Source organism: Photinus pyralis, unplaced genomic scaffold (genome assembly GCF_008802855.1).
Source record: "Photinus pyralis isolate 1611_PpyrPB1 unplaced genomic scaffold, Ppyr1.3 Ppyr1.4_LG3b, whole genome shotgun sequence".
Taxonomy (NCBI): domain Eukaryota; kingdom Metazoa; phylum Arthropoda; class Insecta; order Coleoptera; family Lampyridae; genus Photinus; species Photinus pyralis.
In genome coordinates this window covers 26,404,813-26,430,636 of record NW_022170510.1, presented here as the reverse complement: position 1 = coordinate 26,430,636, position 25,824 = coordinate 26,404,813, and the positions used below count along the sequence as shown (strand labels likewise).

Genomic DNA, 25,824 nt, shown 5'->3' with positions numbered 1-25,824 from the left:
AAGGAATAAGGATAGCGTTATTGAAGAATGACGCAAATTAGTAAAGGAGGGATATAGTCCATAAGACCACATACTGCATACTAAGGTGCGAATGCTCTATAGTAAACTACATCAGACACATGCACATTTTTATGAAATTATTAACTTCAATTTTGACAAATAAACTGGTTACCTAGTGATATACACCATACCACTTCGATCATTTCGATTTATTCTGCTCGTTAATTTCTTAGTGCATATTTATATTGGTTGCATAAATTTAATTTCGATCGCGAAAAAAATGTTATAAGCACGTCGAACGTTAAGGGTTACCGTTCTCAGACAATAATTGGAGTCGTCGCTTCGCTCCTCCTCCAAACAATTGTCTTCGAACGGTAAAAATCCCTTACCGTTCCCCATACTTAATATACTATTCAGAGATGTATATGTACCTATAGGTCCGGGTCCACTGTTCCTGCCAGCGCTCATTTACACAGTGCATCACAGCCACCTTTGTGAGATCTACAATGTCATCCTCTTGCAACTGTAGCTCCTCCATGCATTGTCTTGATATTTATATAAACGTGTAGGTCTAGTTCTATCGTTAAGTAATTTATAATTTGGGTGTTTATCATTTTGATGTACTTTCAGGTAATAGTTAACTATTAACTGCTTTCTGCGAAGAGCAAGCGGTAGAATATTCGCTTCGACGTTGAGAGCAGTGACGGCCCTAAGGGGATATCTAATTGCTAGATTTTGAATTTTGTCCAGCTTACTCAGCAACGTGAAGTTACACGTGGAATAACTATAGCACCCATAGTCAATACGTGACAGAATCGTTGCCTTATATACATCAAGAAGGGATTTAGGATGAGCCTCCCATTTCAGGTGTGCGAGTACGCTCAGTACGTTTAACGATTTCCTGCTCGATGTTACAAGGTTCTCAAAGTGCTTGGTCCATCATAATTCCCTGCCAAAGGTGAGTTCTAAAAATTTAATGTCGTTAGGTACACTTATTACCTGACCATTTAAAAACATTACAGGGTCGTAATGAGGTTTACGAAGCCTGCAAAAATGCATTGCTTTAGTTTTTTCCTCGGAAAGCGCATACCCTACTGCATCTGCATTTGTAGCAATTTGGTTGATGGAACCTTGCAAGTTACGCATTACACTGCCTATAGTTCTTCCGGTAAGGCATATCATCAGGTCGTCGCGTCTACATCTTGTTCCGCAACTCCTGAGGCTATTTCGTTTATTGTGATTGCAAAAAGAGAACAGCTTTTAGTTGACCCTTGTGGCACTCCATTCTCTAAAATGTATTCCTGGGAATAGGTGTCTCCGATTCTGACCGAATACCTCCTATCTTCTAAAAAGGAACGTACAAACTTGGGTAAATTATTTTGACATATTCTTTAGAATTCCATGCCTCCATGTCATATCCTACGCCCCTTTAATATCGAAGAATACTGCCACCAGATGTTCTCTATTATCAAAGGTCTTTAGGATTCTGTTGCTCAGTTTCACCAAATGATCAATTGTTGACCTGCCATGCCAAAAGCCCGTTTGGTATGGTACCAATATGTCGTTGGTTTCCAAAAATTATTGCAGTCGCCGGTTCACCAGTTTCTCTAACAGCTTACCCAAACATGACGTTAGACTGATTGGGCGATAGTGTTTTGCCGATAATGGATCCTTTCCTGGTTTGAGTATGGGAACAGCCTTTTTCCATTCTGGAGGGTAATTACAATTTTCGCAGAATTTGTTAAATAATATTAAAATCTTTAGAACCATTTTCAGACTACAATGGCAGATCATTTGATTATGAATGCCATCGTATCCCGGAGAGCAAGATTTGGTGCTCCAGCTCTTCAAACGTAAACGGTAAGTTGTAATCTAAACTTTCTTGTGTTTCAAAGTCCACAAGATTTGCTTTCTCATGAACTTTGGTTGCAAGAAAAATTTCTGAATAATTTAAGGAGCTGAAAAAATTGGTGCGTAAGGATATATGACATTCCTGCAGAGTGTTTGTCATAACCCCATCTGAATTACGGACAAATGCCGGATAATTACATGCTGTTTTACCAGATATAGCTCCAACCTTTCTCCATATTTCATTGGTGGTAGCGTCAGGTGTAATGGTGGACACATATTTGTTGCCACGATCTCCTTTGCGCTTCCAGAAGTTTCCTACGGCACTCCCCTCTTCTTTTTATAAATTCAATTAGGTTCTCCAATGTAGGATGATGGCAGAATTTGTGTAATGCTCGCTCGCTTCTTTAATGAAATTTTTTCTCCTACTTCAGGAGACCACCATTATGGGACCATTTTAGTCCTTTTGCGACCTTTGGATTTTGGAATACTAGCCTCGGCTGCATCCAAAATAGAAGATGTAAGAGTTTTAAGACTAACTTGCTCCTCATTCGGGACTACAAGGCGGGTAACATATCTTCCCCAAATAGCTTTTAGGATTTTAAATTTAAGCCAAGATCTAATCGCGGGATTATTACCTCGTACAGTAATAATTATTGGGAAATGGTGACTATTGAACAAATCACTTTCCACGTCCCATTTTAGACTAATCTGGAATCCGGGCGAGCATATTGACACAAGCATCAAACGTACCTGACCTTATGGTAAAGAAAGTCGGTACTTGTCATTTAAAATACTTGAAATTGATCCCCAAACAGTGTGGTGGGAGTTATAATCATCAACAACGATATAAGGTTTGGGTAGTTGGTTAGTGATTCTTCCAATTTCTCCTACATCATAGTTTGTATTGGGTAGATAAATGTTACATAGCGCAAATCTTCTGCTCATGGAGCTATGTAGGTACATTCACTGTAATTTTTCTACATTGTCCTAGAATTGTTCAGAAAGGGCGTCACTTGATGGCGTCACCGGAAAAGTGAGCGTCTCTTAGAGCCTTTTAGCAACATCCGAGAGGGGTTATCCGTACAGGGCTAGATATATGTAATAATTACACATTTGTTAAGATGTCACGCAGAGAGCACAAAATTCTTTTTTCTCGTCTGATATCGCTTACTATCCTTTATTGTCGCCGGTTCTGTTCGGTCTTAAGCGGCTGTATTTTTTATATATCTGTTTATAATTTCTTGGATAATCCCAAACAATAAAAAGATACTTATGTATGTATTACGATGAGGGAAACAATATTACATACACAAATAATATATTTCATTTAGAAACACATTCACAACATAGTACATTTAAGAGCAACCTTAAGGTTTTAAGTGGCAAGTGTTTACATTAGGCATTGTAAAAGACTTTGGCAATAAATCTATATCAGTCACTTCATCGCCATTTGCCAACTTACACGAATTACATCTTTTCTGCAGCATATTTTGAATTTCGATAACTGTGGAGGAATCATTGGACCATCCCCCACTTAAGTCGCTACCTTTGCTCCAATTATTGTCTTCTGAGGTTAAATGCGCAATAACATTCCTGTACAGTAATGAATCTCTAAGTTGATTCCTCGCTCCTGAACCATTTTGTAAATAACTAACATATTTATTACAGTCATTGTTCTTCGTAACACCGGAGTTCAAGTAAACTACACCATTTCTGTTTTTATGGACTTTCCTTTTGTATCGAAAGTGAGTACGTAGGCTGTTGCCTGATGTTAATCTAAAAAGTGAGGTTTCTGTGAGGGGATTTCCTTTATCTATTGATCCTCGGACAGATCCTGTAGAGTACCTCAAAGTAGCAGGGTCTTCTTTTACGAATAGACAGCCAGTGAACGTTTCCTGCAAAATCAAAGAGTATCAGTACATAAGCAATATGATGAAGAAATTAATATGTACACTATGTGGAAAGATGCGTCTACGTTACAAAAATTAAATTATTGGGGTAGCAGAAAAGCTTAGTTACTAGCTTCCGAAGTAGGACCATTGGTAGGACCCACCATTAAATACAGCGTAAAATATATATTGAAGTTTAAGTCACCATTGGTTGAAACTACTTTTCCATCAGAGCAAGTAGGTACTTGAAGAATTTTGTGACACAAGTAAATTTCTACCGTCCAAACCATTGTGTTTCTTCGGCATATCTTCCCCGTTACATTTCCGTAGGCCCAAAGAGGTTTTCATCAAAATTTTTACACAACGAAAGGAAACAGCTTCAAAGAATTTATCCGCCCGTCCATTCCATATTAGTGGGACTTTCTACAACCTTTTCCATTTTGATTTTGGTTGTTTTTACTAACCATCCCCGAATATGTGGATACGGAGTAAATAACCCAAGACACTTTACACCATTGTTACAGTATGAAAAAGTATCTTTCTATTGTCATACGGAAACTTATAATATTGCATTTATTGTTAAGTTAAAACCATTGAAAATGGTACTACCTACTCACCTTAAATGCTAAACGGAATTTATGCGACATAATGTGATACAGTAATGGATTAATTGTCGTCGACATATAGTAAAGAACGCCGCTGATGTATGTAAGTGCAGTAAAGGTCGCCACCATGTGTGATGAACTCGATTGGCCATAAATGGCCAAAAGGCGTTGCGCATGAAACGGTGCCCAGCAAATAAAAAAGGCAACCACTACAGCAACTGAAACAGAATATATAATTTAGCGTACTAAATACATTCCATATGCAGCACTATTCTCCACCACTCGTCCCAGGGGTAGCGAGAGGAGAAAGAGAACGTAAGGGAATTACCTACCCAACATTTTAACTACGTGTTGAGTCGACGTCTGTGATACGGGAGTCAAGCAGTTTGTTCGATTGTCTTCTGGAGACAACTGAAGATCCGTTGTTCCGTTATCTTTCGTTACGAAAGTAGGTGGTTGAGTTGAATTTGTATGTGTCACTAACGCCTTTTTGTAAACCAAATGTTTCAGTTTTACGCTTCCTCCACGTACAGGTCCTACTGAAGATTGGCGAAGTTGAAGGCCAATTAGTATATACAAAATGGTAATGAGCGTCATAGGTGTCACAAAAAATAGAACCGTTGATATCAGAAAGGCGTGAGGTATCACGATTCTTTTCACATTGCACGTATTATGGTCTTCGTTGACTGCAACGTTTTCAGGAACATCTTCGTATACAATCCCAAACGAAATAGCTTGTGGAATTGCAAGGCAAATTGCAAACATCCATATCAACAGGATTAGTTTTATCGCCCGTGATAGCGTGGACATCGTGTGCGACAGGAACGGGTGACAAATGGCAATGTAACGTTCAACCGTAAATGCAGTTATCGTCAAAACTGTAGCATTTGCTGAAGTTTCGGCTGCAAAACCCTGCAGTACACAGAACGCCTCGCCAAAAATGTATGGGTACTTGGACCATATATTGTACATCTCCTGTGGCAATCCTGATATTAACAGCAGTAAGTCGGAAATCGCCAAACTGAAGAGGTAGTAATTTGTAGCTGTGTGCATCGCTCTATTACGCGCAATAACGACGCAAGTACTAATATTGCCAATCAGCCCAATCAGGAAAATGGCTCCAAAAAGTATTGTGAATGGTATCACTATAAATAGAGGATCTCGCTTAGGTCCCCAATCACTAGCATTTTCGTAAGTCAGTAACGGTAGTTCTGACCAACTACCGTTCTTAAATGTCCCGATGTTGAACGATGATAGATAGTTAGACGGTTCAATGGTCTTCATTTGAAACCTTCTTCAAGTGTGATGCGTAAATGGCCATACCAATGTGAAGCAGTTATTCTGCTCATTTCTTAAATTTTTCGTTTCCAAATATCTGAAAAGAAATATCGTTAGTTACGTGGAAGATAGTAAAGGGTAACATATGTATAAAGATAAATACTGCATCATTACTAATTAGTACAATTATTTTCTTGGAATTGAATGTATGCATATACTCGTAACTAACTTTCAGCTTTTTGGAAATTGTAGTGTGTAACCGTTTTACCGCTTCCTAATTATAAATATTATAAATACTGTGATCGTGGATTTTAACGAGGCTTCCTTTTGATTACGTTTGGATCGTTTTAAAAGCCCTATAGGTATGTTGGAATAGAAATATCTATTAATTCGTGTCAATTTCGAATTAAATAGGTAGGGTAATGCCATTTAATTGCTTGATACTATAGCTGGTATCATGATTTAATTGTAAGGAAAATGGTAATACGTCGTGCAGACTTGTTAAATCATTTCACTTTCGCTGTCTGACTTGCCATCTGCTGTGAAATGTAAAAGCTACCAGCAAAATAAAGTTATAACAGGGAACAACCCTTAAATTTATTGATTTGAATCCCTAGCGTTGTAGACACTCAAAAGACGGCGCTCTCGGTTCAGATGTAATTAAATTTCGTTTTCACGATTTTATGGCACAAAAAACTTCTCAGTTCTCAACTATAATAATTTATCTTTATTTTGTATGAGAAAAAAGATGCCTGTTTGTTTATACTTGAGCATCTACCTTTAAATTTTTTCCGGGAATTTATCTTCTATTTGGAGCGTATGGTGATAACTGATAAAGGCGGCGTTATTGGTTTCTTACATTAATCTTGCGATGTGAATTTTTAAAAGTGGAAGCCAGAAGGAGAAGAAAGAACTCGTTGAGAATGAAACATACGGAAATTAATGTGAAAATTACAAAATTGCGATGTAATGTTAACACACAACAGGAAAATGGTGCAAAAACACAAACAAAAAAATTATTACAAATAGATTAAAATTAAGACTTAACTACTTACACTACTTGTTCGGGAATTGAAATATCCAAATAAAAAGTATCCTTAGACAGTTCATAAAAACAATTACAATTTTCAATTAACACGCTTTACACTAACGACCGGGTAATCGCAGCATCCTCTCCTCTGGCAGACAAGGACGTTACAATAAAAAACTCAACTTGAAACTGAGTCACGTTGACAAAACACTTATGGGGGCGCCGACAAACACTTCTCCTTGCATTAGCGAAGACTTTACGACAATCCTCCAGCATGAACAAACGTACTTCCGGCTTCACAAACGGAATTTCTTCACTTCACTTATTTCTGCGTTGACTGTGGCTAAAAGCTCATTTAAATTGGCCGCACTATGGCCTTAAAATTGGCATAAAGCGACGCTTTTCTTCTTGATGTCCTATTTAAGGCGAAACTCCTCTTCTGAAAATCAAAATTACAACAACCAATGCTACACCGTTGGCAACAAAGATTATCCCCTCAACCTACGTTGTTAGACCAAAATATAGAGGTCGAATGATTTTTATAAATCAATTTGTTATCAGACATTAAGAGATATATCCAAACTTAAATTCTAGGAAAAAGAAAATTTCATCTCACCGAATTTCTGCCTGAAAAACAGTATCCAGTCATATATAATACAACATTTGTTAAACATTATAGAAATTCCTACTTATAATGTTTACTTTCTTATACAGGGTGGCAATTTGAAAACTTACCGCCCCCCATGTCTTAGTCGAGATATTTTAAAAAATCAAAACCCGTTTCGGTAATTCGGAGGGGGAATCACAATGACATAGATGGCGACGCACCCCCTCCAACCCCCTTCGCCACAGCCACCACAACTTTTAAATCTTAAATAGTGACCCCCCATGTGTGATACATCGTTGGAAAGCTCTGGAAAAATGCTACCATAAAAAACCATACCAAATAGCATTACATTTATGTTAGTAATTATCGCGCAAATCAAAGATAAACTAATATGATATGATAATAAATGTCGGCCTCAGAAATGTATTGGTTTATTACCTCAATAATAAAAACGGGCCTACGTATAATACGAAACAAAATTTAAAATATTGCGCAGTTAACAAGATTATCCCCTAATGTATAATCGACGTTATAAATGGGTTAAACGGTTAATGCGAATTAGGCTATTTGGGACAAGGCCAGATTCCTCCATTGTTGCAAAAAAATCAATTTAAATGTCCATTACTAGAAAAGATGGCAATCCTCTGCTAAATAATTGCATTTAAATTTCAAATTAGTAAATAAAGTAGATCGTGCAACAGGTGCTACTCTAATCCGATGCTATCGCTTACGCATATACGGAGTTAAAACTTCACCCTTATTTGTACTGTGAAAATGAAAGCAATTTGTCTTCTTCCGTTGTATTGTTTAATAACATAAATTGCAAAGACACGTTAATTCTGTCGCACTTGCAATTAGACAAGTTTTATGTTGAATCTAATCTTACCGTTTAGGTTGTAAGTGGTTTTCATTCAATCTTGATTAATTATCTTTGCCGTATGCGTCAATTAATTGGAAAGGACGACATGTATAATAATTGAAAACATCGATTATGTAACCTACTCGTACATTCCATGGTGATGTTTTTTTTGGTACCTATAGGCAATTCATGAATTAATAAACCCACGTAAAGCTGGAAGGAAGTAGCACTTCCATGCGTTTTTAGTCCTCCTATCTCAGGGGTTTGACCACAGAAACCCTAAATTTAATAGGCACTTCTTCTATAAGTCATAGCGTACTTGTGTACATTTTAAAACCATTGTTTCCTTATTTATATGCATATTTTGGTTCAATGAGAAACTTTATTCAGTATATTCAGTCTATTGAGGTGGCGGATCGAAAACGAAATTTAATTTGATGTGCTGAGATCTTTAGTATACAAAATATTCCAAATGAAGGACTCTAAGCCTTAAAACGTTACCAAACTATGCCTATATATCGATTACCAGTATCGGTATCTCAGTTATTAGAAGAGACAATAGAGGGTTAATTTAACAAAGCGTTGATTTCAAATATCGTATCAAATATTTGAGAAAATATTGTTTTTGGTGTAATGGTTGCCCTACTTTTCGGCGGACGCACTTAGAAAGGTGTGATAATCTGCTCAGATTCGTGGTGTAGTTCGATCTACAAAACTCTTCTTTTCTTTCGGTTTTTGTAAGTTAAGGACTTAACCTTCCGCACTTGCTTCCCAGGCTAGCTCTGTTAAAAAGGAGTTAGAACAGGACAGAATAGATTTTTCAGGGCGGCGCGGTCGTAAAATATTCCGACAATTCTTTTTATGATGCAGTGCGTTTTGTATAAAGCCTGATAACATAAATTTATTATTTAGTAACGTCTTTACATGATGAGAAATTAACGTTTTTAATGGAGTGCTCACTTGTTCACGTTAGAAGAATTATTTATTTTTGTGCAGTTTGAGTTAGAAGCTAGTATTGCAAGTTTGCTGTTGAATCCTTCAAGTAGGTTTACAGGTATAAGCAGGGCAATAATATAGATATTAAATTATTTTCTTTATTTCGATATTTGGTGATTGTGGTGATAGTACGTATAACTTTGTGTTTATAAACGCTGTAAATCTAGAGTCTGTTTTTAATTAGTGCAACCGAGTGATTATTTCTAAAATCGAAACTTCAAACGGTGCAGATATTGAACATACTGCCCAACCAAGTGAATTACACAGCAATATTTACCATTGATTCAAATTATATTATCCTATACCCTCGCCTATATTTCAGCTTTATGTACTCAGAAAAAAATAATTCCGACTACCAAAGTCATAAACAAAAACCGGAGAAATAAAACCCGGACAATTAAATTTGTAGGGAAATTATACTTCCTAAAATAACAATAAAAAGGGCTAAAGGAATATTTAAGCATTTTTGTCAGACATATAGATTGTACTTTTAGGTAATCAATAGCTGCAAAATGGGATGTGGCATTAACAGTTTCCTTTTGTGAAAGTTCAAGTACATAGCTTGAAGTAACATTAGTCTTAATGGCTCTCAAACAATTGTTTGTTTGTTATATAAACATGTTACTGTGAAAGCGAATATGTCTGCACTCAGCGTGACTGTAAAGTAGTATTTTGGGATCTTTTACCGCAACATAGAGAAAATGCGAAAACTTATTACAACACAAACAGCTTTCCTCGTGCAGAAGATGAAGTTATTATTGCAATTTTTTTCTTCCTTTCACATCGAGAAATCAATAAACGCAGAAAAAATTCCTTCCTTGGTGCAAGTCTCGACACCATAACGAACCAAATAGCGAAAAAAGTAGAACGATAGCTCTTAAGATAAAGAACTAGTAGCGTCGCAAATGTAGCGGACGGACGGACGAACGGACGGACAAAGTGGCCACAATAGCGCATTTTTTTATATTTTTGTGGAAATGCGCTAAAAATGTGATTAGCTTTCTTCTAACATCTCAGTAGGTGCAGCGCTAAACTTGTGTTCATTAATTTGATTGAAACTGGCATTGTTACGGTGTACCTACTATAACTATGAGTAATTTCCGAGTACAGGCAATGGAGAACAGACAAGCGTTGAAAGAATCTCGCCAGAAATCTTTGATATTCGACTTCTTCCAGTAGAGAAATATAAGATATAGCCAAAACCGACTTTTCTACCATACATCTTACAAGTCCTGTAATGTGGATAGAAATCCAAACTGATCACTTTAGAAACGACGATCACTAAAACCCTACAAAGACAACTAGAATCCTGACGCCAACATCTAGAAGTCCCAGTCTAGCAGAAGGCGAGTGGTATATCAGCTAACGTATTACTTCTAGATCACTCTTACTGGTAAATAATATGCTATTAACTACCATTTCGTAGAAGAAGAGTGTATAGAGTGACACAATAACGAAGTCGGGAATTCTCGTCTTGCAGAAGGTTGAGTTCTGTCAAAATAACAATATGTTAATTAATTCTTATTATTTTTAAAGGTAATGATTACTTCAACATTTCGGCACTAATAATCTTGATGTTGTATTGAATTAGAACTGCCTACCCTATCCGAAACAATCTGCAAATCTAAACCGGCAGTCCCGCAATTCCGTAACCACAAATTGCCTGTGGGAAAGTTAGATTTCATTTGTGCATTTCACGCACGTTTTAAGATGAAGACGCCCTAATGTACGTGTAAAATACCAATGCTACGCGCTACTCCTTGGTTTAGAATCAGATGTGCGTTAAGAAATTAAGTTGCAATATTTGACTCCAATAGTGTGTGTAGTTTTGTCGTCATTTCTCTTTTTTTCAAATCTGGTGTAGAAGTTGTCTGCTTGTGGGATAGAAACTGTGATTTATGTGTATCGACGATTTTATTCCGACCTCTTTCCTCTTTTTATTTTCGTAACTACAACCGTATCACTTTTTACATTTGACACAAAGAAAGAAAAACCTAACCTAGATTTCGTTTTTCTTCAAACTGTAAAGCAATTGAGGGAGAATTCAGGAGACGAAAATGTACTATTTCTACTTTAACCTTATATTATATGTTTCACAATAGAGACTACAATTTGAACTACTAGCGGTTACAGATAAACTGCCACTCGGTTCTACTTCAGCAACATTAATTGAACCTACTAATATACATATCTCCTACGACAGCATGTGACATGGTTTTTATAGTGTATAAAAGGAACGTTTTTGTCTGCCAAAAATGAACGTCGACTCAACCTTTTCAATCCAACAAGCGCATAAATTTTTGTAATCGATAAAAATTTACCCTACGACCACCAGTAACAGCTCTTATATGATTTTAGAAAGAAAAAAAAACAATTAGTTTACTTTACAAGCAAACCTTTGTAATTGAACATTTTATAAAATCTAATTAATGAATGAAGACTTTGTCAGTAGATGAAATTGCTTTGCCAGACGCAATTTTGATTCATATTTAATTTTATTAGACTCAATCCTTTTGAATATATAAAAGTTGGAAGTTTGGCTTTAGATATAAGACAAACGGAAAGAGTTTGATCGCAGATTTTGCATACACCAATCGAAATCCTAATGTAATACTTACGTCACAAGGAAATCGCAAATAAAATCAAATTTGACATTATAATAATTAATAACTTCTCTGAGACACAAAGTAATCGTGGTAACCTTGTTACATTTACATTTAAATTTAGAGATAATTATTATACTAACAATTAACGTAATTTATCATAACAAATTCACTGACGACCCGGGACAAACGTTGTATTATTAACATAAATTTGTAAAGCATAGCGATATGGTTTGGTCATTCCAGTAGGTATCTAAAATATGTTCCGAGAATTGAATCCTATTACGGAAATAACTTTATTGCATAACTTTAGGGCTTTAGTAACTTGTAAGGTGAATCGACAACGAGAAGTGTGATCGTAGATCCAATCCAATTAAATACCACCCTTCTTCCACTTCCCTCACAAACCTTTAACAAGCGAGACACATTCCTTTAACAATACGAAATTAATTACTAGATCTTACCGAAGCAATCCACCTTGAAGCTTTCTCGCGGAACAAATGTTTTATTGTCCAAAGCTGTTGTTAAAACTAAATTTTTAATTCAGGTTTAATTCGAATGGAACAAATTTGAATACCTATCCATTTCAACTTGTAAGCAATACACGAAACTGCACCTTGATTTTGACGGGAGCAATCAGATGTGTACGTGGGGGTTTAATCCACTTCACTACTTATGCCACAGAGAGTGTTTAGATCTTGTGACTTATGCCAGCATTCATCTATAAATGAGTACTCATGTCGCAAACGTAGAGTTTCTGAACAATAAGCCTCATAAAGTCATAACATGCTCGTAATCCTATGCGATAATTTTAGATTGGAATTAACAAAACAATTGCGCACTATTAAGTAAGTACCGTATCGACAATATCTGCCACTTTTCCTTCAGCTACCCATCAGGGTCGAGTACCGTACAATCGTCACTTGATGCGACACCGCTGTCTTTTGTGCGTAAAGCTGGCAACTTCATACTCATATTCAAACATAAGGATTTCCAATGCTAAAAAGTTGCTACTTCAGATGCACGCCAACATTGAAGTTTCTCCAGATATACTCGAGTATTCAAATTTCTAAATAATTTGCTAATAAAATTGAGTTAATATTTTCCAAACTATTGGTTAAGAATTTTTAATTATCAATGACTAATTGACTTAACCACCTTTTATCTGAGTTAGCCTGGGAAGTAAAGTAATGAAAGGTAGGTTCCAACGTACTAACCACTAACTATAGTCAGATGTGTGACGAAGCACCCATTTTGCGACGAGAAATCTACCAGACACAATGAAAGCATTATAAATGCCCGGTGCTTTATTACAATCAGATTCAAGTTGACATGTACAGTATACAGGGTAGGACAGAAAATACATACTTTGCATGAGAATTAGGTTAGGTTAGGTTACTAGAATCCGATAAATCGGAAAAGAAATATATCGATAAGTCTGTATGAGTAGTATGTTGAAAAATCCTTTGAAGTGTAACAAACCGTTATAAAGAAAGCTCTGTCGTGTCGTATTAACTGGAAAATCGATTAATAAAGTTTCAATGGTCTCCCAATTAATAGTCAAACCATTACACTAATAAACATTTTACCAAAGATTTACTTTACAAAGTTGTTATGAATGCAATTAAAATGTTATCTAGAAATACACGCCGAAGTAGGTATATAACTTTGCTAAAGTACGCATTAGAATTTATACCCAATTAAAATTCCTTTACTCGTTTGCGTAAAATGAACGTCTGTAATCTTAATCATTTAGGTCATACTTAGAATATGAAATTTGCTTCCTCGAAAAAACTCGCCGTTTGTATCTTTATGATGTTCTTTAAACATTATCCCACTGAAAGGGAATTCATAAATCTTGGAGTGGTTACATTTTAAGAAGTTCTCGAGGTAAGAGGTAATTTTATTTATTGACGAGTGCATTACTTTCATATATTTACTCGGAAACAAAGATTTGGGTTGGTTCTCGTAAAATGTTCTTTAATCTGTGATATGTATTGCTATTTTAGTTATACATCTAATTTAATAACTCAAATTGCCAAAGGAAACAGTAAATTATATATTATTAAAAAATAAGTTTCTTAAAGGCGCTCTTGTACATGGCGTCTAATGAAACAAATTTCCTTATATATTTATTATTCTTTCTATTGAGAAGGGATTTTTAAGAAATGACGTTAATTACTTTTTTCTACAACTGTCAAAAAACCTGTCATTTTCTGACGGATTTCGAAACGCGAAATACTAGATTTTTAAACGGTTAATTAATACGTAAGGTTGCTATTGACAACGTGCGCGAAATCGTCAACAGTGAAAAAAAGTATTTCGCGCACGTGACAAAGTTGAACTTAAACAGCAAATTTAATTAACAATCGGTTCAGTTGTAGAAAAAATATTGTATATAACACTAGCGCGAAGTTATTTCGCGCATTTGACTGATATTTTGACTCGGCTTCGCCTCGTCAAAATACCTTCAGTCTCAATGCGCGAAATTGAACTTCGCGCTCTTGTTATATGAATAACTATTATTTTACATAATAAACCTAGGGAATTTTGACATTGCAGTTGCGCCAATACCAAATATTTCACATAGGTATGGAACAATCATCATCATCCTCCATTCGTTCATACAGGTGAAGTGAAATTGTCAGCCTAGTGATATTAATAACAAAACAGGAGCTAAAAGCTCGTTCCCAAAAATGCTGTTGGAATTTTCTCCTGGCGTTGCTACGGCTCTATGTAGATGGTATCGGATTCCCAGTGTGTAATTTTAGGTCTTCTAAATATTTTCAGGAAGACGATTCGCTCGGTAACGCACTATTTTTGGATGTTTGAAATAAACCAACTTAGGCTCCCCGTCTGAGCTGCCTGTGGAAACACTTCACTTCCGACCACGAAAAACTTGTATTTATACCCTCTCTCTTAGTATCTATTGTAGTATCTACGGCGAAACTTTAAAACGACGAAATTGCATTTCTAAGCGCGATTTTTACTTTACATTGCTAAATTCCCTTTTAGCTTCGTCACGGTTAAACAATATCCCAATTCGGGTTAAAGTAAATGTAACAAATATCAACTTCCTTCCAATGCTAAAATACAAAAATAGTGTGCAGGGTTACATGCATACATACATATAGCAATTTTATCAATCAACAAAAATTTCTGTCCAGGGAAATTCCGTTACAACACTTGTTACCAGGTGGGGTCCCCTACTAATAGTACAACAAATATTTATACTTGTAAACTGTAATAGTTTTTGTTTGTAAAGCGCATACATTTTTTTTACATTAGTGACATGAATTGTTTATCTTTCTTATCTTTGGGTCTTGGACATACATAACAGCTTCCTCTTGTTGAGATCCTTCATATCTTTCAGAATTAGCTGCGCTGACAGTACCTTGCACTGTTTGTAGAACCAAATTTATATCGATAACCTTTGTCTTTTGTATCCTTGGTCTTATCACGTTATCACCCATCTTTCCTCTTTTGAATTTGAGGCGCTACAAGTAGTCTGTTAAAGGGTAATTACCTATGATGCTGTAAAGAAAACCGATTGAAGTGGAAGTATTTTAGGTTTGTAGCCGTAAGATTTCCCTACCATGTCTACGTCGTATCCTCCATGATACTCTAATGAAAGGTCTTAACGAAAGGAATTAATTTCTACCAACCATAGCCCTCTTCCTCGACCTCTTATCGTGATCGGATATATTCCCTTATACCTCAAGAACGGATTGTCGGAAGAGAGTACTCACAAAGGGCGATTGAGACGTCTGCAAGGAATATATCCATTGGTGATGTCAAAGAAAAAGCTATTTCGGTTTAAAAAAATGCGCTTTATATGCACAAGAGTTGTGCACAATTTATACTTGTTTTCATCTCTCTAGTCCCTTATGTGAAGATTTAATAAGGTTGGGAAGTGGGGATCTTTGTCTTAGTTCAACACACTTCAGACTCCTTGCCTTGTATTCTTACCCTCACTCTTGTGTCTCCATATAGATCCTTGAGTCTGTCCTTTAGCTTCTTGTCTATTTTTCCATCTTAAACACTTTCTCCCTTACTACTCTGTCAAAGGCTACCTTTAAGTTCATGAAAAACACACACACACACACCCACCCTCACACACCCTCTCACACCCTCTCTCACACACACACACACACACACCTTTCCGTGCTTCTTTCCAATTCCTTTTCCACCAATCTGTGTAAGTGTAATACATATATGCAGCCGATCGTTCCCCTTCCATTTCTGAAGGCCATTTGTGGTTCCTCCAACCACAGATTTAATAAATCTGTTCTCCAACTTTCTCTTTTCTTCCATTTCTCTTTCTAATTTTTCATTCAGTATCATATTGCTTAGATTCTGTACGCCGTCGTCATTATCCTGATCCCCCTATAATTTTATACACGATCTTTGTCACCTCTTTTGAAAATCGGCACTATTACCCCCTCCTACCATCCTTCAGGATTTTAAAATTATAAGAAAGTCTATAATTAACGCACCTTGTCTGTTACTTCAAAACCCCTTAGTTTGCTGTCACTAATTACCGCGGTAGAAAAAAATATCGAGTACGTTACAAGAGTATCGTCTGTCACGGAAAGAAAGGTTCCATTGGTGTTGTGCCGTAATAAATGTATGGGTAAAGCAAAGAGTTACTTCAAATGAAAATAATGAACTTATACCAATGAACTTTCGTACCTACGCGTTAACGATTATTAATTAGGGAATAACACCGGCGTGTATGAGCGACTAATGTCATTAGAAAGCAAACAAAAGGCTTGAGTAATCTATTGGCGTAATTAATGGCAGCTCAATGTGCTTGAAAACGTTATCAGAGAAATTGTCGGAACAAAATAATGACGTGATTCTAGTAGATTGGGGAACAGTTTCAGTGTTAAGCACATGCCCATTTGTCTATGAAACGGGGATTTGTATTGAAAGACGATTTTTAGATCACGCATGAAAAGCACATTAGATACGTGTTATGAAACTTTCGCGTACTAAATTAATAACCAGTGAAGTATATAATACCTCTGAAACATCGCGTGGTAATCAAGAGGTGTAACTTTGCGATTATACTTTCTCATCTCTATGGGAACGATTTTCAACTGAATAGCATTTCCTTTAAACTAATCTGGAGAATTTGTTTGTTCAATTAATAGTATAGAAATGCGGAATTCTTAAAAAAATGCGATAAAAATTTACACATTCGAAACATACGCAAGCAAGTGAAAGAATTCGCAACAATTCATGCATGCTATCAACAAAGCTAATTCAGTCAAACGTGTGGCTATAAAAGAAAACAAATGATAATGGTTTAATTACAAGAATTACTGTTCAGTTAATTAATCACTTTATTCCTGCCTACTTATTTCCGAGCTTCAAAAGTTAACATCAAATGGGTTTAATACGGGTTTCAAGCATAATAAATGGGCGAATTGTGAACAAAGTGGAGGAACTTTGGAGATGAAACTAATTTATTGCTTCCCATTAGAGACTATTTTTTTTAGATTTGGTTTACTATCTTGGCATGTACAGGTGGCTTAAATGATGTATGTATGTATGCTATAAAGCTGTCGAATTACAGTGCAATGAATTATTTTTATTATGTTGATGGTGTGGCCATGATGCAATTCAATTTTGGATTAGTTCAATGGAGAATAGACAGGGGAATATATGCTAATAATAAAACGAAAAATCTAATAAAGCTTTTCTACAGCTCGATGCCGTAATATTAACGATACGTTGATCAAACCTAAACTCTGTAGGTATACATGATTTGCTACCTTTATGTCGCGCAAACCGCCACTCGATCATTATCACAAATTGCTTGTAGGTGTATGATTGCTTGGTATAGTTTATTCAAATCTCATGACTTCTAACGTTCGTTTGCTGTTTATAAGTCCATCAGTAGGTATGTATTTCACTTCCATGCGCCATTCAAACAAATTCAACCAGTAATGGTTTATTGGGATACTTGGGAATTGCGGGAGTACCTAACTAAAAACTTCGCAAGCTTTTCGAACTTTTTACGATACAAGATGCATGTTCTTGTACCGAGTATAAAATTTGTCTTGTGGATACCGGAAAGCTACGAGTTTTATTACTTACCAAATTCCGAATCCATAACATCACGTACGCTACTCTAAATTATGATTTAAATATGTTAATAAAACTTTTAAAGCCTTTCTCCTAGATGACAATTACAGCTTCAAAGCAACATTAATGTGTTTAGTTCTTGTTCCCTGATGATGGCAGCAGTGATGTTGAAACTCGTTTGATTTATTAATGCTTGTCTTTAAAATTACCCATCACTCCAATAATAGTTAGTTATTTATATGTCAAAGGGTAGTATGAACATGGCGAATCCAAGTTTGCCAATTTGAAAGCATCGGGCTTAACTTTTGGTGGTTAAAACACCTCGAAATTTGGGCATTTTTTTCAGTTTTTCGCTTATATCTCAAAAGCGGTCTCTCGTTCTCAAAATTAACTTGTAGGGAGTTAACTGTTGCAGATAAAAGGCACCACAACGATATACAGTGATAAAGTAGAAGTAGACATAGGGATTTCCTACATGATAAAAAGTCTCCTGAATGACGCGTAATTTTATGCAACCAAAATAACTTCTTATAGCGATAACATTCAAATTAATTATGACAGGCAGATCCTGTTGTAGGTAGTTACTTTGGTTGTCCTTCAGAAGACTTTTTACCATTTAAAAGTAGACATTTCTATAGGAAATCCCTATATCTACTTCTACACGAGCTTCTACATGAATATCACTATAGAAAATAAAGTCAAAACCGTCCATGGAAAACCAACAATGTCGTTTTTCGGGTACCAAACGTTTACCACGGGACTTTCGGTTTGGCATACTTGAATTCACCATGTCTATACCACCATTGACATAAAAAAAATCATTACCGACAATTAATGCTTGGGTGATAAGGAGGAGGGGGGGGGGGAGATTATCATCACTTTTAAATACTTAATTGCATATTAATTTAGAGCATTTAAATTTTGTTTATGAGCATTTAAGAGGTACCACTTTATTATTCTTGGGTGCTTCCAATATTGGCCTTATTACGCTGCACTTCCTAGTTTCCGTGGCTGACTGAGAAATTAATTTTGAAGCTAGGTGGTTCCCTGAAGGCTATTAAGAACTAAGAGTACGTATCTGTAGCAACTTTCGAGATTGGATTGGGCCCCTTGAGCCACTGACGATTGTTTTTAATACCCTGCCCACACACTGAATAAGAGCATATGTCTCTCCGCTATTGAGTCAATAGAGCTAGCTGGCCGGTTAGCGGCGGGGTATACTTATAGCGCTCTGCTTTTCTCAGTTCCGTCGTGTAGTGAAAATTAATAGATTTTATGTTCAACTGTAAATACAGTGCGAATAAGTTACTTTCTTTATATTATGTACCTACGTGAATGTTTGCGGGTGCAAAACGTTCATTGTGAATATATTTAGAGAGATTAGACGATTAAATAACATTCTCAATAAAAACTGCGCACCCTTCTTTTGTATACGGAGTGTTATTTGGTTTAAATTAAACGGCAAGCGGTAAAAAGGTTAAATACAATTAACTCGTGTTTCTGTTGGTTGCCAAAACCGTAAGTTATAAGGGTAATTTTGGACATTTGCGGAACATTGGTAATTGGTACAGTAAATAAACCAAATTTCAACTAATAATTGTCCGAAACTTGAAGCACGGTTTGTACTGGACAATGCGTGCCACCATCCAATTTTTCAAATTGCTACTAACCTTTTAAAAGAGAAAATTAAGCTATGGGTATCTGCCTCAATCATAAATACTTCCTTGGTACGAGAACTAAGTTGTGCCAAAGTCGTGCCATTGACCCATCATCGTCGAAGAAAGAGGTTGGATTACGCATCGCTTGACTGAATGCAAAAAATATATTGACCGGGGCGTCTCTGTATCTTACAGTTATTAAAACCTTTTCATCAGTTACACACTGCTTTAATGTAGGGCCTACATAATCTACTAGAAAAGCTTCTAAAGCTGGTAGTTTCATAATGCTAAATACAAACAGAAAGTTTCGTAGATAGCTCAGTACAGACAATGCGATGAGAAGTTTGCCTACCGCAGTTATTTTCTGGTGGCTTAGAGCTGTTTTGTAACAATTGCTGTTATTGAAACTATGCAGGTTGAAATATCCCTGACAAGCCTTATTGTAAACAGTTTTCCATCACTTACATCATCGCATTGGAATCACAACAGTTATTCCAATTTCTTCTCTGGCATATCTTACCGTGATTTAATAAAAATACTACTGTAATGAGTTATGGTAGTCCAGAGATTGAACAAACTTTCAACCTACGTATTGGAAAGTTAACTCAACGAAGGTCGAAACACTTTACTCTGGCTGAGCGCCAAGTAAATATCAGCAAACGTCAATTTTCCTTATTAGAATAGCAAGGTTATAAACGATTAGATTCTGCAAAAGTTATAGTTACGCTGCATAAGTACTCTTGCGGTGCATGCGACAACTAAAACAGCTAAACCTAAACATTTATTAGTACTTACTGTTTAATTGTTCTTAGAAGTAGAGCTTTGGCGTCAGACTTTAATGCTCCCCGACGTACCACGAAAGCTTATTCATATGGAAGTTTAATGTACGTTATGTTATGTCAAGCGGCCTTTGGTGTATTTTAGTAGGTAAACAAATGGAAAATTTCTCATAAAACTGTTTGTACATGGCTTTTGGTTGAGGATTTAGTGGCCGCACAAAGTTAGTTAAATGTTTCCGATTTTCACCAACCACTACAATTTGCCTAATCGTTAATGAATTAAAGACTCTTTTTGAACGTTTTGATATATTCGACAATTTACTCTAGGGATTACAGCAACCCTCCACTTTGCGGTTTAATAATTTGAGCTGGCTATTGTACTGGTAGCTGATTAATTGTGTGCGTTTCCTTGTTAGGACAAATGTTGACTTGCTTCTTTTCAAAACATGGTTTCTAATCAATATCCGCTAACATTTGCGAAATGTTTCCTAATGGTTTGAAATATTCTATCAACAGACGGTGACGGCCACTCAGGATCGCCCTAGGGTCAAGCGGGCCGCGATCCAAAAGTTAGTAGTGAGGTACTATGTTTCTTATTTTCATAAGATAAATATGTTATTTGAGTCTTAAAAGACCAAAATATCTCTGCTACCTTGCTTGTGAAGACGATTTCTTGCGATAGATATTAAAAGTCGAAAGTGCACAACTTATTTAACCGATCAGTGAAGGATTCTTTCACTCAACGTTATAAGTAAGGAATCATAGACATAACTAGGTTATTATTACAAAAATCGCCAGATTTAAAATTTTAAAGTGATCACTGTGCAAGAAACGCCTCTCCCCTCCCCACCTTTTGATATTTGTGCAACTAAGATCCTAGAGCAACCGAAAAATCGTGTAGAGAACACTCCCTGTCCATCCACCTAACAAAAACGGAGCTAGTTCTCTTCACAAGAATAAGAAAGGTAGCGTGTCTTCGAACTCCCCTGCTATTCCAAGAACACCTTCAATTTTCCGAGTTAGTGAAATACCAAGGAATCATTGGCAAAAAACTAGAATGGAGCAAACATATTCAGATCAAAGCAAATAGGGCTTTCTCCCAAAGTCGCCGCGCAATTGGGAGAATTTGGGGACCAACTCCGAAGGCTGCCTTGTGGTTTTACACTTCCGGGATACGAAATTGTCTGGTGGCTTAGAACCAGACTATCTACAATCGTAGCACTTCTTAATCCAGTGAAAATGTACAAAGACTTGCGTGCCTTGCTTATACGGGTGCGATGCGGACTACTCCCACAGCCGTGATGGAGGTTCTTCTGGGTCCTGCCTCCATTAGATCGCCAAGTGAGAGAGCAGGCCACTCTGGCATCCTTGCATCTCAAAAATAAGGGGTTGATGAATAGCAGAGGTATTGAGGGTCACTCTCGTATTTTGGGCGAGGTGATTAAGCGATTGCCTAACCTAGAACTCCTCAATTCTTATCAGGGAAAAAATATCACATTTTTCTTAATGGGGATATGGCATCCCAAGCAGACATAATCATCTTTACGGAAGAATCTTAAACAATGAAAGGAACAGGCGCTGGTATTTACTCCAAAAAACTGAACTTTCATATCACCCCACCACTAGGCGAACTTTCTTCTGTATTCCAATCAGAGTTGATAGGACTGATGTAATAGGACTAATGCTTAGTGCAAAAGGAAGTTCTTATTCATATTTAATGTAAAGAACAAAACTATCAGAATCTCCACTTTGTCACTGTGGTTGGTTTCCGTATGTCAACATGCAACATCCTTGAGCTCGCATGTATCAAAGGGCATGTTGGAACGGAAGGTAATGAGAAAGTCGATGAGTTAGGTCGCCTGATCTGTCAAAACAGGTGTTTTATGGTCCAGTGCCGGCTCTCTCACTTACAGTTGCAACTGCAAACAGTCTAATAACTCAAGACACCCAAACCCAGCACAGCGCTAGGTGAAACATGATGTTAGATTGTCGCCATACGAGAGAAGCCTTCTATCTCGTAGCCTGGTGCGTTTTTGCACAGGGCTATAAAGAAAGAGCCTGAGAATACGTTCTGGCCACTGCAAGATAAACAAACACATGCACCGCAAGGGTTTGGTAGAATCGCCATCTTGTAGAGAGTGTTACACAGACGATGAGACGGCACGCCACTTACCTGGGGAATGGCTCATTTTAGTCCAACTGAGGCGATCCATGTTGGGGGTATCCTGGCTGGACATGGGATGAATTGAGTGACGTTGAGGAGTATGACAACTCTAGTGAGATAGGTATTACAAAGGCCCCGAATTTGAGGACTAGGTACGGGTGGATTAGTCCATCCTCCTATCGTAATCCAGATCCAGAGATGGATTCGTTATAACGCTTATTTATTTATAAAAGGCAGTGTTTGGAAGAAGTGCATCTGAATTCAACAAAAAGAAGTGCGCAACGTAAAGAACATGCAAGTGTGTAAAAGTAAGTGACATACTTCTATTATTGTGTTCTGTGCTGGTTACTCAACATTAAACTTGATTGGGTTGGATTTAATTTAAGTAGTGCTGAGGAAAGTTAAGGTGTAATTTTGTATTCTGTGTAATTGCTTTTTAATTTTGTCACGTATGTTTACTAACCCAGTTAATTTAGAGCCTTGTGTCATTTGGACCCGCCTCGGTGTAATTTAAAAATGGTTTGTGAAAATAAATGCAACTAAATTTTGTTTGTGGCGTTTTGAAGCCATTTTCAATAACGAATAGTGGCGGTGATAGTCTTTTCAGCATTTCAGTATTTTGTATTTATGTATGGGTTATTTTGAGCGACCAGGCGGGTCACACAGCTTTACTTCGAGTGAGACCCCACCCAATACATTCCCGTTGTGAGAACCTCTGTTACTGCGACATTGTAACGTTACGTTTTTGCGTTGAATGTACCCTTAGTTAGGAGCGTAAGTTGGTACAAATGGGAATGGGAGCATATCATGCTTTTGTCGTTGAAATGACTTTTCGAAATGGAAAATTTAAAACGCCATCCAGTTAAAATTATCAAAATTATATATCTAACCGTATTTACTGAATTTAAAGTTATTGTCCTTATTTGGTTAACCACGTTTCTTTTTAGGGAATATGTTTTAATTTAATTACCTACCCCTTTTTTGCTTGTATCGCAGTACGAAACCCAATTATTAATGGTTTAAATTAATTTGACTTTGATCTGATATTGGTATTGTAGCTTTTTGGGTGTATCATTGGTGTAACGAGCATTAAAACAGCCCTATCGATGAAGTACCGTTTCTGTTATCTGTGACATTTCCTTTGCCCGTAAATTTTTGCTACTGTCGTGACGATTTGCTGTACAGTTGATTACGTGAAATAAAGGATTGCCATTTTATTTACAATTTTATGCAATTAGATATCATTTGTGTATATGTATTGTTCTTTGCGAAGACAAGAGTTTATACCGGGTGGTGCCTAGCGCGACGCAGCATAGGGATTTCAATGGTAATTTCTTTATAGTCTTATAGCTCCCCTAATTATTTTAGAGCAAAAGTCTAAATAGGTTTGTTTAGAGAAAAAAATACTGCACCTGTTCATACTATTACTCATAATTTTCCGTGTTTCAAAACCGTAGAAATCCACAAAATAAAAAATTACATTTTTATAAATCAGTGATGCTTTGGAATCTTTTAGCAAACTACAAGCGCATCGCATCTAAGTTAACGTTGTTTGACGTCGAACGATTTTCATATTTAATTCTGTTTCAACTAACCGACGCAAGAAAAAGCGTCTATGGAGTAGTTTTTTTAGAGAATGTAATGCTGCATCTATGCACCAGATACTATTTGTTTATCATCTTCCGGAACCAGAGTACATAATCGAAGAAAAAGAAATTGATTTGAGGAAGAATTGTTCTTCAACTTCTGATTTTCCTCTACTGCAGCCAAAACGATGAATGTATTGTCGTTTCCCTTTTCCTAATGATTTTGATAGACATTTTGAACGTTATTGCAGTGATTTAACACTGTTCCTGTTTTTGAAACTTGCCCACAATTCTGTCTACTGTGGTACTGCTTGGAATCCGTCGATTGGGGTACTGCACAGTAAATACAGACGTTATTACTTGGCGGGCATAAAACAACTTTAACATTTCCTCTTTCTCTTCAGTTACTCAACTTATAAACAAGTATAAATTTAATATACGTCAAAGGCAAATAATGAAAAGTTATCGCTGTTTTTTTAGGTAATTCCAAGGCATATCTGATTTATTGTAAAATGAACCTTTTTATTTTGTCGATTTCTACGGTTTTGAAAAACGGAAAATTATGAGTAATAGTATGAACAGATGCAGTATTTTTTTCTCTGAAAAAAACCTATTTAGACTTTTGCTCTAAAATAATTAGGGGAGCTAGTAATTGACTATAAAGAAATTACCATTGAAATCCCTATGCTGCGTCGCGCTAGGCACCACCCTGTATACCCACCATATTTTTATTTACTTTTTATCGTGACTTGTTCACGTCTGGCGCCCTTTCTCAAAGTTGGCAGCAACATCACATCGATTGGTGAAAGTATTATCCGAAGCTGTTTTAGATCAGGTAAAAATAATAACATATCACTATAAAAGTTAGCAACAAAATTAAAAAAAACATACTTCTTTCACGGAGGGTGCGTCAAAAGATTTGTCAAGGGGGACAATTTAAAAAAAAACTACTTTACCCCCTTTCACCCTCTGTCCCCCAGGGTCATTCCCTTAGAAATTTTAAATGACAAGTGGTATCGAGTAACAGCTTGTTTGAAAGGTCTTTCGCGGTCCTTTATTTCGACGTTTGATTTTTTTAAATTGGTTGATTCGTTTCCGAGAAAATTAGTAAAGATCGATGCAAGTAATGAATCAAATGGACGATTACGTTTAGTGGTTTAGCTTTAGAGGTATAATATACATACAGTAATGGTGCAGTATCTATATGTGTTTAAAAATCTTGCTTCATAAGAGCCGCAAGTTCACATTGGTATGATCGCTCTGTATGCATTTCTTTCGGATACCTATTACCTTAGTACCTACACTTACCTTGATGTCCAGTTCCTGTATTCATATTTTTCAAGATGTTGATTTGCATGACTATTGTGCTTTTTTAGTTGACGTCCTTACAATATTGCCCATTATGGCTCCTGTAAAATCAATGAATTGTTAAACACGTCTATTAAAAAAACTACTTTTTGTTAGGTATTTTTTTATTGTGGTAAGCAGAATAATGGACACATTTTTAATTCATACACTTTCTATACGTAAACAGTTGACGTAAACATATAATGAATTAGTGTCTAAGAAATCGCCCACTTAATTACAGGCTTTCGTTTAAGTATCAAGCTGTGAATAGCGCCTAACTGACAATGACAAGAAACTCTGTTACATGTCAAAAACTGCTCATGGAAACGCCGACAGCTGGCTTGATTGGTTTGAGTTCCTTTACGTATAGACACAACCAATTAAATAAGCATCTACAAGAATATGAACTAAATGGCAGGCGGAAACATCTCGAAATGAGAAAAAGGAACGAAAGAGTCTTGGAAAACGTGGTAACCCAG

At 36.5% G+C, this 25,824-nt stretch overlaps 1 protein-coding gene across 1 annotated transcript; it reads right to left on the bottom strand.

Annotated features, from left to right (window-relative positions):
- Positions 1–3,218: 3,218 nt before the first annotated feature.
- Positions 3,219–25,420, bottom strand: LOC116166448 (pyrokinin-1 receptor-like). The gene is made up of 4 exons (XM_031481399.1): positions 25,307–25,420; positions 4,678–5,720; positions 4,358–4,563; positions 3,219–3,746 (listed from the first exon to the last, which is right to left on the bottom strand). Exons 2-4 carry the CDS (start codon positions 5,627–5,629, stop codon positions 3,219–3,221), a joined length of 1,686 nt encoding a protein of 561 aa, XP_031337259.1. The 5' UTR covers positions 5,630–5,720; positions 25,307–25,420.
- Positions 25,421–25,824: the final 404 nt, after the last annotated feature.